This window comes from Rhipicephalus microplus, chromosome 1 (genome assembly GCF_043290135.1).
Source record: "Rhipicephalus microplus isolate Deutch F79 chromosome 1, USDA_Rmic, whole genome shotgun sequence".
Classification (NCBI taxonomy): domain Eukaryota; kingdom Metazoa; phylum Arthropoda; class Arachnida; order Ixodida; family Ixodidae; genus Rhipicephalus; species Rhipicephalus microplus.
Window position 1 is genome coordinate 270,183,606 of NC_134700.1, and position 13,725 is coordinate 270,197,330.

The window sequence follows — 13,725 nt, forward strand, 5'->3', positions numbered from 1 at the left end:
CGCGCCCTATCGCACCCTCGAGCACAGCGCCAACAGCGCCCTGACGGTCACGTGGCCGAAGACGCGCTCGCAATTTCGTAACCCCGTACTCTCCACTTGCCGACTACCTTCTTACTTTCGAGCATTTACTAGTGTTTGCTCGCGCATTTTATCTAATTTTCTCTAATCCACATGGCGTTATGCCACTTGCGTATACCTTCCGCAGTTGCCCATACGACCTTAAATGGCAGGCAGCACTTTCACACCAAAGATTCACCAAAATGAAGCACACAAGTGAAGACCCACAAAGATTTTATTGTGGTGTAGCTCTGTGGTGCGCCCGTAACCAACGTTCTGACAAGACACGGCGGGACAAAAAAACAAAATTAACAATAAAAAGAGGTCCGCACAGTGCACGATAGACCGTCGGTTCTTCCAGTATTTTTTTTTTTTTTACATAAAACTTCATCTCCTAGTGTTAAAAAAAAACTCAAGGCAGGCCAACGGAGCGACGAGAACTGGTCAGTAACAAGCGCATTGTTAGGCTTGTTGACGATTATAACTTGTCGAAGTACTGATCCAGGTCTGGCAGAGAGTCCTTGAGTCCTTTGCGCTTGCGGGTCTCCATGACAACGTTGTAGGGGCGGGACTTGCCGTCCAGGGGGTCACCGGGCAGGATCTGCCAATGGTCGAACACACACTGCGGGAAGGCTTGGCCTCCAGTGTTGGAACGCAGGTCAGCCGTGAATCCTGCAACAACTCGCATTAAGTTCCCTCTGCACATAACCGGTCCCCTACTTTTGGCATCTCATTCAAAACACTTTAGAATGCAATGTGCTGTTTTTACACTGTTTGCACACTGCAAATAGCTGAAATATCAAGGAATTCTACACAGCTTCAGAAACATAATTAAAGCTGCGGTACACCTTATTACAAGTCTTATTTACGATATGCTGACAATTTCAGCCAAAGCAGTGCTGTGATAAGTTACCCAAGACATTGCTTAAAAATGCAGAAATTATCCCTGAATTTAATTTCATAAAGAGCTGTTTTGCCAAGGTAGATGTACTGCAACAGCAACAACCTTGAGGGACGTACCGAATGACTCATTGACTGGCAGATAGGCTTTGACCACGAACATGGGTGTGCCAGCAACCTGGGACTCCTCAAAGACATGACCTCGACGCCTGTTCAGCACTCCGTAGATGCCACCCACGGCGTTTTCTGGACACTGAATCTCCACCAGGTACACTGGCTCCATAAGCCTAGGCGACGCAGTCAACATGCAGGCATACAGGCACCGTCGAGCCGTTGGGATGATCTGACCGCCACCCCTGTGGATAGCATCAGCGTGCAGGGTGACATCGTGAATGTTGAACCGTACACCCCTCATGTTTTCTTCACAGAGTACAGACTCCTTGGTGGCCCACTGGAAACCAGCAACAACAGAGTCCTTGATTTCATTCAGATACTGCACACCCTTAGTGACATCCACAAGCAGGTTGGGGCCTGTGCCTTCAGGTCCAAATGCCCAGATCTTACGGGCTTCTGTGGCATCCCATTCATACTTGTCAGACAGGTAGCGGGCACGAATCTTGAAATCATCACGTGGGTTCACTTGACCCTGTCAAATTAAAAAAAGCGAACAACACATTATGACAAGTACTGACATACTTTGCTCAGCCAACAAATGCTAAGCAGCTATTGGAAATCATCAGTTCACAAAGCTTTCTGATGGCAACACCTAGGAGTTTTACCATTTTTTATGCACAAAGAAAAATGTGAATTAGTTCTGAATGCAATAAAGCAAACTATATTCAATAAGTAGGATTTGTAAGTCCAGCACTCGTTCTGTGCAAGTCCAGCGCTTGTCCTGCATGTTATTTTTTTAACCGTCTTAGTGTGGTTTTTCGCTGGTTTCATCTTCCTATCACTATAAACCAATTAGTCCAGAAAGAGACGTTACTGAACGTCTAATCAAAGCAATTTGTGAACAGAAACTACCACATTTACTCTTGTAATGAACCCACCCTCCACCCCGGTCCTTTAAAAAAAGAATTATATTAATTTTAGTGTAGTGTAACCAGTGCCAAACATTAAAACGCCATTTTATCACAAAATAACGATGCAATAAATGCCAATACGGTTGCAAGCAGCGTGAGCACAGACGACGTCAATCAATTTAAGTCTTGCCTTTTACACGAATTATGCAGACACGAGCTAGATTATCAAAATGACACGAGAACATGTCTAGTGACAGCCTTGTTGGGTTCTTCGAGGATGGGACCTGTTCATTTCGTTCCCAAGGGGGTTAAACGACAAACAGGCACCGAAGGCAGAACCCTGATCAATGTCCCTCTGTAAACATTCGATCTTCTCCAGTCAGGAGAGAAGATTGCCAAGACAGAGGCCTTACTCAAAAAACTGTAGTCACTGTTATTTATGCATTAGAATTATCATTGCATTGCAAGTCCCCAAGCCTCAAATCAAGCAAAAATGTGTCACTTGTAACTAAATTATATCGACTGCATTATTGCAGCTCAGGTAGACATGATACATGCCTTGTCAATATCCTCTGGAAGTCCATCAGGTAGTGGGCAAGCTTTCATAAATAGACGGTTGTGCTTGTTGGGCGACTTGGAGAGACACATGATGCTAGATTCATCCTGGACAGACTCCCTGTATGAGACGACAGGGTCGGTTTTCTTGAGCGGGATACCCGCATGATCTTCCTCCAAATCCTTGAGGCAGATTTCCAGGTGCAGCTCACCAGCACCGGCTACAATGTGCTCTCCAGATTCTTCAATGATACACTGCACCATAGGGTCTGACTTGGCCAGACGCTTCAAGCCTTCCACAAGCTTGGGCAGGTCGGAAGCATTCTGGGGCTCCACTGCTACACGCACTACAGGGCTCACAGAGAACTTCATGACACGCATGTTGTGCGCATCCTTGAAGGTACTGATGGTGCCAGTCTTCACCAGGAACTGGTCGACACCCACCAGACCACAGATGTTGCCGCAGGGCACATCTTCAATGGGCTCCACGTAACGGCCCATCATCAGAACGGTCCTGAAGGAGAAAAATTGAACAGGCGATATGATAAAAATTTTAAACCAAAAAGCTCTTTGAATGTTGCGTTTCGCAGCGCCAGCAAGACATTTGAAACAAGCCAGCCTCTCAAAAGGCACAGTTTAGCACCCATGTAAATTTAGAAAATGACCTAATGAATGAGCAGATTTTACCTAGATTTTGTCACTATATTATGACACCTCAAAAAAACCTGCAGTAAAATAGAGAATGCCTATTATCGTTCAGTGACGGTTTGATAGCCAAATCACCTAATCCGCTGTTATAACTCTCCCATAGCTTTTTTTTTTGTTCAGCGTAATGAACCCTTTCCCAAATTGGCATCGACTTAAAAAAAAAGGGGGGGGGGGTTCATTACACGAGTAAATATGGTATTCAAGAATAATGGGCACACCAACCTTCATAAAACTGGCAATGCAACAAATGTTTCTACTCATAAAGACTGCTCTATGTTGTCCACGAAAAGCAATGCACATACAGAAAAAAAAGAAAAAAGCAGTGAAGCCGGTGCAACAGGTAGTTGTAGGGCCCAGTGAGGATGGAACCTGCTCGGTCCATTCCCAAGGGGGCTAATGGGGAGCAGGCACCGAAGGCATTAGACCCAACACATCCTTTTATGTCACCTCTGTAAGCATTCGGAACTTCTGTGTGAAGACAAGAAGACCCGCCAAGAACGAGGTGGATGAAAAACATTTTGCTAGGAGACCTTTACACAAGATTTCCCTCTGCTGCTTTTGCTGATTAGCACAAATTTTACAGTAGATCATTATTCTCCGAAGCCTCTCGCCATACCTGCACTATGTATCCAAGAGCAGGCTGTGCATTTCAGCTCTGATGTGAAAGCCTGCTATTCAACTGTAAGCAATATGAGAAGGAACACTGAAATTACTTATTTAAAAATTATAGTGGCTGGCAACACAATTGCCAGCTGCTATAATTTTTAAATGGAAAATTTCAGTGTTCCGCTGCAGTTAGCAATGCAAGTGCAATAGTGTATTAATCTTTAAATAGGTAAGCTATAATCTTTAAATTGGTAATTTCAGTGTTCCACAGCCACTAACAATGCAAGTGCAATAGTGTTATTAAACATGAATACTTAAGTGAAAATCTTGCACCCCCCCCCCCCCCCTTCACATGTCTCGTCAATATCTGTAAACACTCATTCGATGTTTCCTCATATTGCTCATGACAGCACTTCCAAAAAAATAATCTCTTGCTTCTGCAACGTTGTGACCGCTCACCTCTGAATGGCCTTCTCAGCCAAGTCTTCCTTCTTGCCAGGAGTGTAGTTTGGACCCATGATGCGGACTTTCTGTCCCGATGACACGACACCAGAAAAGACTCGACCAAATGCATAGAAGCGGCCCTTGTCGGATGTGGGTACCATCTTGGAGACGTACATCATCAGTGGGCCCTCGGGGTCACATGCCTTTACAGCGACAGCAGCCTCATCGTCCTGAGGACCTTCGTAGAGGATCTCCATACGGTAGCGCTGCGCAGTCACAGGAGACGGAAGGTGGATCGTGATCATCTCGAAGAGCGCATCTCCAGCGGGAAGCCACGTCCTCATGACCACCTTCAGCAAGTTCTTGCCTGCATAGATGCCACAAAACAACAATTCGTAACCACCTATTCCTAAATCGTGGCAACATAGAAGTGCAACCCCCGGCCATTGAAAGGGACAATTAAACGACACAGTTCTGATCTCGCGTAGTAATACCATATGGGCCAAACATGCCTGGATGGCCTCACAACAGTCTAATAATGTTTACAATGCAGGTGGTGCTCTCACAATTTTCGGGCAGGCAGCTATCTATGCCTAGAATTTAGTGCTCATTATCGAGCACAAGATTGCTTTTACATCAAGGGTTACTTAAAAAACAAAATGCACTCACCATCCTTGTCCTTGTCGTCACCCTTGAGAACAATGTTCAGCTTCTCCAAGAGGCGGGCAGTTTCTTCCTTCTTGTAGTTCATGATGGCATCAAAGATCTTGTAGATTGGGTCCAAAATGAACATGGTGAAAGCACGCTTGTAGTCCTCATCGGGCTTCTTGGCCCATTTCTTGGTCTTAGGGTTGTAGAAGTTCTCTCCCCACAGCCGGCTCATCAGCTTGTCTACATCAATCTTGAACTTCTCTGCATAGATTTCAGCAAACTGCTTCAGTGTGAAAGCCCAGCCGTGCAGACCTGAGCCAAAGCCAACGTTGCCCTTAGACGGTTCCACCTGTAAAATACAATTGAACAAGCATAGTAGTTCAACAAGCAGTTACATAGATACATCAAATACTACGCAACAGTGCTGAAGATTCAGGGGGTACTCTTCCGGTAAGAGAAATGTCAAGAACAAAAAAGAAATACAGTACATAAGTGTAATGCACTAATACATAGTTCACACTCCATCATACTGACAGATATAGGAAAGAACCAATGTTGTAAAATTAAGAACGATTCTGCAACAAGAGCCCTCGAAACCCGCTAAATTCAATGTGCCGTGAACATGCAGAGAATTTGGAGAAATTTTAGAACGAAAAGAAATTCTCCCTAGACTCACAATTTACCTTAATGTAACAAAGGGATTCTTCCAAGCGAGTGCTTTTTGGTGTGTAATCTTCCTCCACGTAATGCAGCCTGCCCTTCTGCTAGAGTTTAATGGAAACTGCTTTCTTTTTGTTTCTTCAGGCAGCTTTACTTCAGTGAGAACATATGAGCACCGGCAAGTTTTTGTGAAAAATTTCGCCCGCAAAAAACAATGCTAGCAAGGCTTAACACCGCTGAAAATCTCACATCCCACAATACAACAATTGTGCGTGCTGAAAATAAGGACTCGCTCGCTGGATTCTGTGCCGACCGGTTGTGCCCTCACGATCTCCGACGTCAGCGTAGCTCTGGCCGACTGGGCTCGCCCTACATCATCCCTGACGCTGACCTCCGATGACAGTGTAGCTATGACCGACTGGACTTGCTCTACACCACCTCCTGACGCCGACAAGAGCTCTCGCAAGTAGTACCCCGTCCTCGGACTCCGGTGACCGTGTTTCCATCTTTCCTATCTCTCCTATCCCCTCGATTTGTCGGTCTCTCTGGCTTACCACCTCACGCCTCTTTCTCTACATCTACACCTTTATTCCTACCCTTTTAATCCCTCCTCACCCCCATCCCTTGTGAGCTACTGTTGAGGTGTCGCTTGCTAAACAGACCGTTACGGGGCTAATTTTTCTGTTCCTTTCTCTCTCTTAGAACCACTTTGTGTGCTGAAAATAATAGAAACCTGCTAGATTTAGTGAAAAAATTGGCAACACTAGACAGAACACAAGCAAACATAAGTACAACTCGGCTCGTGTGAAATCCATAGGCTAATGAGCAACTTATTTCAACACACCTTGATGTCTCCCATTGGGCCAGTCTCATCACCATAGGTGGCAATGATTACGTTGGTGTTCTCGACCGTGCGCTGGAAAGTCTGGTACAAGTCCTCAGGCTGCAACTGCAGAGTGAGCAATGCAAGGTCCATCTTGTTCATGAAGAGCACAGGCTTTATACGTTCAGCAATGGCCTGTCGGAGCACAGTCTCAGTCTGGACGCAGACACCTGGAAAAAATGCCATACATATGCACACAAAGCAAGGCACCCAACAAAAAAGTCTCTCTCAAGCTAAAGAGTAGTGACTGAAAATAGCCGTTAGGCGTGTCGGATGATGCTCCATCACTTGGTATTCACTACAAATACATAGTGTGTTGTAATGTAGCTGCCCAACCCCTCTAGCATTTCGTGATACTCACCACTGACACAGTCCACAACAACCAGAGCACCATCGGTGACACGGAGGGCTGCAGTCACTTCTGAGGAGAAGTCAACGTGGCCTGGGGAATCAATCAGGTTGATGAGGAAACCCCTCTCGCCCTTCTCACGCTGGTTATCCTCCTTAATAAAAATCAGATCCTTGTCAGCCAACTCGAAGTACATGGACACCGCCCTGGCAAAAGAAAAGAACCAAAGATAAAAGAGCTATACTATAAAATGCACATGTCTACTTGCGAGACCGATCACATTCAGACTAGCATTGCAGAAGTGTTTTGACACGCCTTTATTTTCTATGTACAGCTTTCATAACACATTATGCATCAAGAGCCAATGATGCATATGATCACACTCCAGCTCTCTCCACCCTTAACAGCCCCAGCTTTGATACCCTCCCCTCCTTTGATGCCCTTTTGGTGCCTCAGATTGTTCAGTGGAACCGGCTGTGTGAAAAGTGAGCTGTGCTACTGAAGGCTAGTTAGTTTACCACCTGTAACCTACCTGCTATAACACTTTCGGGCAATGAGCAATAATCCTTGAATAAGGAATCTCAAGTAGACTCCTCCAATACTTTTACACATTAGCTTGTCGCCACTTACGTAGACTTGATGGTGATGCAGCGTTCCTGCTCGTCCTTCCGAGTATCTGTGAACCGCATTTCACCAGCTTTGGCAGCGGCGATAATGCCAGCCTTGGACACAAGAGAGTCTGTGAGTGTTGACTTGCCATGATCGACGTGAGCTATAACGGACATGTTCCGGATATTTTTTTTCTTGTTCATCAGCCCACGGATCTCGTCCACCGTGAAGTTCACCTGCAAGTCGGAACGGTCATAAGCACAAGGGGGGCTAAGAAACGGAACTTGACAAACAATGAATGAAAACTATATCAGTATTGTGAAACCATTTGTCACGGGAGTATTTTTAAGTCATGAAAAAAGATTTGCATAAGTAAAATTTAAGTACTAATAAAAACACTGCCTCAGAAAGGAATGACCAAAGCTTTATGAAACCACCTGTTACAGGAGTATTTTAAAATGACTGATTTGTAGCATTAAAATTTAAGCGCGAATAAAGTCATGACCATGAAAAAAAATAGTTTTTTGGGGGGGAGGGGACACTCGGAAACATTGTCCCCCAAAACGGCCTATTCCACATGGGACTTATCAGCAGCAGATATTTTCAAGTGAATGTGGCAGCACTGACTTTTTCCATCTCAGCAATGTACCTTTATTTATGCCGACTCACTTTATAATTTGCGTAACGAACGTGAAATGCCAAGAAGGGCACAAAAGCTGTCAGTGGCGCAATTTTCAGCGCCGGCTTCGACAGCACCTCAAACGTGCGACCAGCCTCGTTTATCCCTCCTGCAGCTTTCCCAGTACATGTCTGATCTTATCTCTTCGAGCCTTTCAGCATTTTCAAAACTTCGACCGGGCCCACTTACGTTGCGGATGATCAGCCCAACACATATCGTCATGGTCAAGCGAAGTGGCGTAGCACGACACGGCAAGTTTCAAAAAATAAAACGACGCAATATGCTACATGGCAACGAGAGGTCAGCAACGACACACCCCGCGTCGCAGCATCATAGCACGCACACGCCATCATCGTTAGAGCGCCACATGGCTTCCATACGTCAGTGCCGTACATGAAACTCGGCTACAACTACGTACGAGTGCTTTCCCTCTCCGTTGCCACAATGGTCGACATAGCGATGCCAAGATCACCAGCTCGCCACGTGTCGCTAAACCAAGCTAAAAAAAAAAAGTCGACCTACTTTCCGTTCGCACTATCCTGGTAACTAGACAACGTACGCAAACTATTACACCCGAAACTACGACTAATTTCGGGACGCCACGGAAGACATCAAAACACATCCCCAACCCAGTGTCTGTTGGCAACGAGTGTTTCATTGATAACCAATTTGCGTCTTCTATACACTAGTACTGCGCATTGGGTCGAATTCTGTCAGATATATGCGTAGTCCCTTGCACGGTGAACGGCACTTGGTCAGGCGAGCAAATTAGAGCAAACAAAGTATGTGACAACGCGTCTACATCATTGTCATCGCCCGAGGCAACGAAACGTCGGATGACACCCGCGCAGTCAGCTGAACGTCAGCTATCATTTACTTCCGGCAGCTAAGAAGTCAATTAGGCCTGTACGTTGGACGAAGCGCATAATACGCAATTGACATGAGCGATCGTCATTCAAGATACGCCGAGAAGAATGAGCACTTCTTTGTTTTTTTTATGCCCAGTTTCCCGAAAGACATAATGCCGGCCAGACTAAGCGTTGGGTGAAGTGCACAGCTAGCATATGACTGATACGAGGTCTACTGAGAAAAATTCGGGGCTATTTGTACTCGTAAACATGCTGGGAATGAGGATTGAGTAAGATTGGGAAAGGATGCCACATACCATCTTGAGTTTTTAGAGTTTTCTTCCAATGGATAGAACTTCGGTCGTATCACTATGGCGGATACGGGGAAAAAGGACTGGGAGATGGCAATGCTGGTGGCGAGGTTAACAACTATGTGGCCAGATTTTATTGTTGTGGCGCTGCTTGCATGCCCTTAATTTTTGAGTAAGCGTCTAATATACCGCTTTACTTTCTGAAAATTTTGTCGGCATAAGTTTTAAGTAAATTGAGACTTTTTTCAGAGTCATATATGCCATTATGCGTGTTCAATAATACCTTTGTCTACTAAAGTAAAAACGGCCATGAGGCTGACTCGCTGGCCAAAATGAGAAAATGGTGGCGTCCGTTATGCAATAACGAAACTCGTGCTGCCGAAGTTGCTCTCTATTTTGGTACGCTGTATACCTTCAGATTCAGCAGTCCCTTAAATTGTGGGAGCCTTCTAAAAGCTGCCCACGAATAGCGATTTCAGACGCTTCACTTGACTTCTCCTTTCTTCTGTGGGACGGTATCATTATTATGTCAAGTTTAAGAAGTTTATTTGGAGTTGCCGGCAGGTGCCTCAACGTGGTGTGAGTAGAGTTTCTTATGTTGCCAACAAGTTTTGCCCGATAATTTCTTCCGTTTCTTCTGTTTATGAAGTTCTCTTGGCCAGTTTGAAATAGTCTGCTCGAGTTTTCGTTTCTGATGAAGCGATGCGTTCTGCGCGTGATGGATGGCCCTGTTAGGGATCCTAAACCAGAATTCATGTTTATCACAGGCTCATTTGAACCACAGGTGTCAAGAAAAAAGTAAAACGGCATAAATTTTCTGATTTTTTTGTCCTCCAACTTCTGCTGTCGCTTTACAATCCGCAGAACGTGACATTGAGTTAAAGGCATATTGCGTTTTGACCACTAATATTTTTGCAATGCATGTTCTTGCTGTCAGTTGCTTTCAGTTGTTGCAATGCGATGTACGAATCTCACACTTGTCTATTTAATACTTCAATTTTCCAGATGCAGGGGCCTATCCGTGCAGCCCTGTCAACTGCTACAACCATTAACTGTATCAACAGAGTTTCAGCAAATGAGGACCCTGATGCACCGTTTTTTTCCACGTCCGAGCGAGCACAGGAGACTCGCCAAACATGGCTTCAAGAAACGCATCTCCACTAAGAGTGGAAGAAGAGTTCTTTTTCGTCGTATGCTTAAAGGAAGGCACGTCCTGTCCCATTAACACTAATTTCACCATGCATTAAATCAATATAGTATTTGTCACCAATAAACTGTTTTGAACTATGTATCGTGGGCTGACCTGCACAGTACGAAATGTACTACAGCACTGTATGTATACACGTTTTATTTTTTTTTTCAGCCTTATTTGCTCTTAGTGACCGAGTGATAAAACATGTTCCGAAATAGCCCAGCACATTGTCGATGTGCAAATTGACTTGGTAGTTGGATGCAGTGTATACTTATGTTATGAAATCAGAAGCAAGCATCCATTTTGCTATTCTCTGAAAGTTGAAAAAGATAGTTGCTATTGACGGAAGTCAATATTTCAGACAGTTTATGCTTTGTCTGCTGTTGTCCCGATCGCAATGTAAACTTCTGGTGCAACCAAAGTACATTTCAAATCTTAATGACGTCTTCCCTACTGTGGAGTTTGTCAGTGCATTGTGATGATGGGATGTGCATACTATCAGCGCGCTGTAGAAGAGAATTATCAGCCCTGAAAACTTCCAGTATTATGAGATGTGTGAAAAGCTTCATTGCCTTAAAGCAAGGTCATGGAGTTCCAGTTAAAAAGAAGAAACTTTGAAAGAAGTGGCTTTGCCCAGGAAGATGTACACTTGTACTCTCTTGATCTCCAACTGTATTTGTACATCACCCAAAGTTAGATAACCTGTTGACCGAGACAGGTCGGTTGAACAGACACAAGATACTTGGGCTAATTAGTGGCGATTCATTATGCAGGTCCCGTCATTTAGAGCTGTTGCTACTGCATAATGGCTGGACAGAGTTCTCATGTCTTAAACAGCTGAAGCGCAAAAAGGTAGCAACAGACTGAGGAAACAACGAGGATAATGGAACCAACAGTGCTTGTGCTTGTTGTTTCCTTAGTCTGTTACCTTTTTGTGCTTCAGCTGTTAAAAGAGATGGAATACCAACTAGCCTAATCCCACACCTTGCTTCAGAGCTCTCAATGTTCTTGTCAGCATTATCTTGACTTTCCTTCAATTCTACTACTACTCGGTGAATATCTCATTCAATTCCCTATAATCTGCTTTTTGAGGCGTGCTTACAGGGACGAAAAGTTGTGGAGGGGCACATTTGTCTAACAGAATGGGAAAGGTGGGTGATTTAATAAAGCTTTGCAATATTTTTAGAGCATGGACTGATTCCATCGCTAATTGGCTGTTAAGGTGCCTTCGAACATGCAAACTGTATATGACAGCACCTCGCTCTTTTCTTGGCTGATGAAATCAGCGGGACCAACATGGCTCTTGGCCAATTTGAGCATTCCTGTGCTCTGTAGTGTGCTAGAATTAAACAGTAGTGACACTGCTGTGATTGTGGTCGAACCAAAAGTAAGCCAGAGCATTCAAAGATTAAAAAAGGGGAAAATGCAGAATGTTTCATGCGCACCGTTGCTTCCTGACTCTTTGTCATCCTCCTCCCAACAGCTTACAGCAAGATTGTTAGAGTGAAAGGAGAGAAAAAGCACTTGAAGTGTGTGACAAATCTCTACTATTCCACTCATACGGGATGGATTTGTTATATTTTTATGCTGATCGATAGGAGAGGCAATAAATTCTATTAGCCAGGTCATTCGATGATTGCTAAAAAAAGTGTTGCAGCACCCCGTTAAAACATGAAGGTTGTAACATAATTGAACGGTTGAAGTTAAACTGTAATCTTATTGACATGGGGGTCTTGAAGGGAACGAGTGGCACACACCGCGGCCTGCACAAGCACCAACCTAGCCTCCCTCCACGAGATCCCAAGCACGTCTCGCAAAACACCTGCGAAGAAACCAGAATTTGTACCACCCACATCCAAAACCGACAAGAGGTGAAGACACCGCCTACAGGAAACTACACAGCAGTACGTTTGTACATGGCATCTTACTGCACGGTGTTGAACTGACGTTATGCAGCTATTAGCAGTGCCCCCGTGGCGGCAGGCAGAAAATAGCATCCTTTTTATCTCTTCCTCTTTCATTAACCTCTCTCTCTCTATGAAGCTATGCCTGCCCACAACACCCTCGCACACGTTTTACTTTGATGCAAAGTATTACAACTCTACAGCCAGTAGTAACACATGCAGACCCAAACCTCCTCACTGAACTGTGGAAGGCTGTAATCTTCATGCTGAACCTGGTTGACCAGCCTCGACTGATTGCATGGCGAGCGTGTGCATATATATATATATATATATATATATATATATATATATATATATATATATATATATATATATATATATATATATATATATATATATATATATATGTGTGTGTGTGTGTGTGTGTGTGCATATATATATATATATATATATATATATATATATATATATATATATATATATATATATATATATATATATATATATATATATCACAATACTATCGGGCCACAGAGGAACAAGGGGCAAATGTGAAGATTGTTTCTGCAAGCTAAGGGCATACACCAGGACTAGAAGGATAAACTAGGAGCAGAACAATTACATAAGCGTCTGTTTCAGTTGTGGGCTGTCTCTGAAAATTACAAATTACGCAGTACCATTCCTATGTGTGGCACAGTAACTAGGAACCCATTGCAGAGATTTTTTGGTGGCATTATCTATGGAGACTGTAGATCTTCACTATACTCAGCAAGGAAAGAGCCAGTCTTGCCATTACTCATGTCTAGTCTAGCCAAACACAGTTTCTCAATATATTAGGTTTGCACAATTTATATGCAGACAGACAGCTGCAGGCATTTTTCAGGTGACGAAAAAAATCATGTATACATTGTCTCTACTCAGTGCATGGTCTTCCAAGTCCATCTCATGCACAAGAACAGGTCTAGTTTCATGTAAGCAAAGACTGTTTTCACAATGCCAGTGAAAGATTTCTGTGCCACCCATCAGTGATGTCCATCTCAGAGAAGAACAAGAATTGAAGACAAAAACTAGTTCAAAAGCTTGGCACTTGCATACCTCAACACATCTTTTATTTAGATAGATGGACAATAGACTCTGTACACATAATTAACTTGGTTTGCTAAGGTAATCTACCATAATCTCTCAGAAGACCAACTGAGACAAAGGCGGAGAATTATGTGTTTGCATCTGTGTTTCCCCATTTAAACCAAATCAGTTTTACAGAGCCTTTGCACATTTACAATGAAAATCGTGTGCCAACCATTTCAATTCTCTTGCACTATGGTGAACATGTTTGGAACAGAT

The 13,725-nt window shown here is 43.9% G+C and overlaps 1 protein-coding gene and 1 non-coding gene across 2 annotated transcripts; both read right to left on the minus strand.

Moving 5' to 3' along the window:
• Positions 1-389: 389 nt before the first annotated feature.
• On the minus strand, positions 390-9,429 carry LOC142817408 (translation elongation factor 2-like). The gene is made up of 9 exons (XM_075894435.1): positions 9,292-9,429; positions 7,469-7,683; positions 6,851-7,044; positions 6,451-6,659; positions 4,965-5,295; positions 4,311-4,662; positions 2,541-3,051; positions 1,078-1,603; positions 390-729 (listed from the first exon to the last, which is right to left on the minus strand). Exons 1-9 carry the CDS (start codon positions 9,292-9,294, stop codon positions 536-538), a joined length of 2,535 nt encoding a protein of 844 aa, XP_075750550.1. The 5' UTR covers positions 9,295-9,429; the 3' UTR covers positions 390-535.
• Positions 3,588-3,748, minus strand: LOC119160190 (small nucleolar RNA SNORA57). Its single transcript, XR_005108273.2, has one exon. It is a non-coding gene; the product is annotated as a small nucleolar RNA SNORA57 (small nucleolar RNA).
• Positions 9,430-13,725: the final 4,296 nt, after the last annotated feature.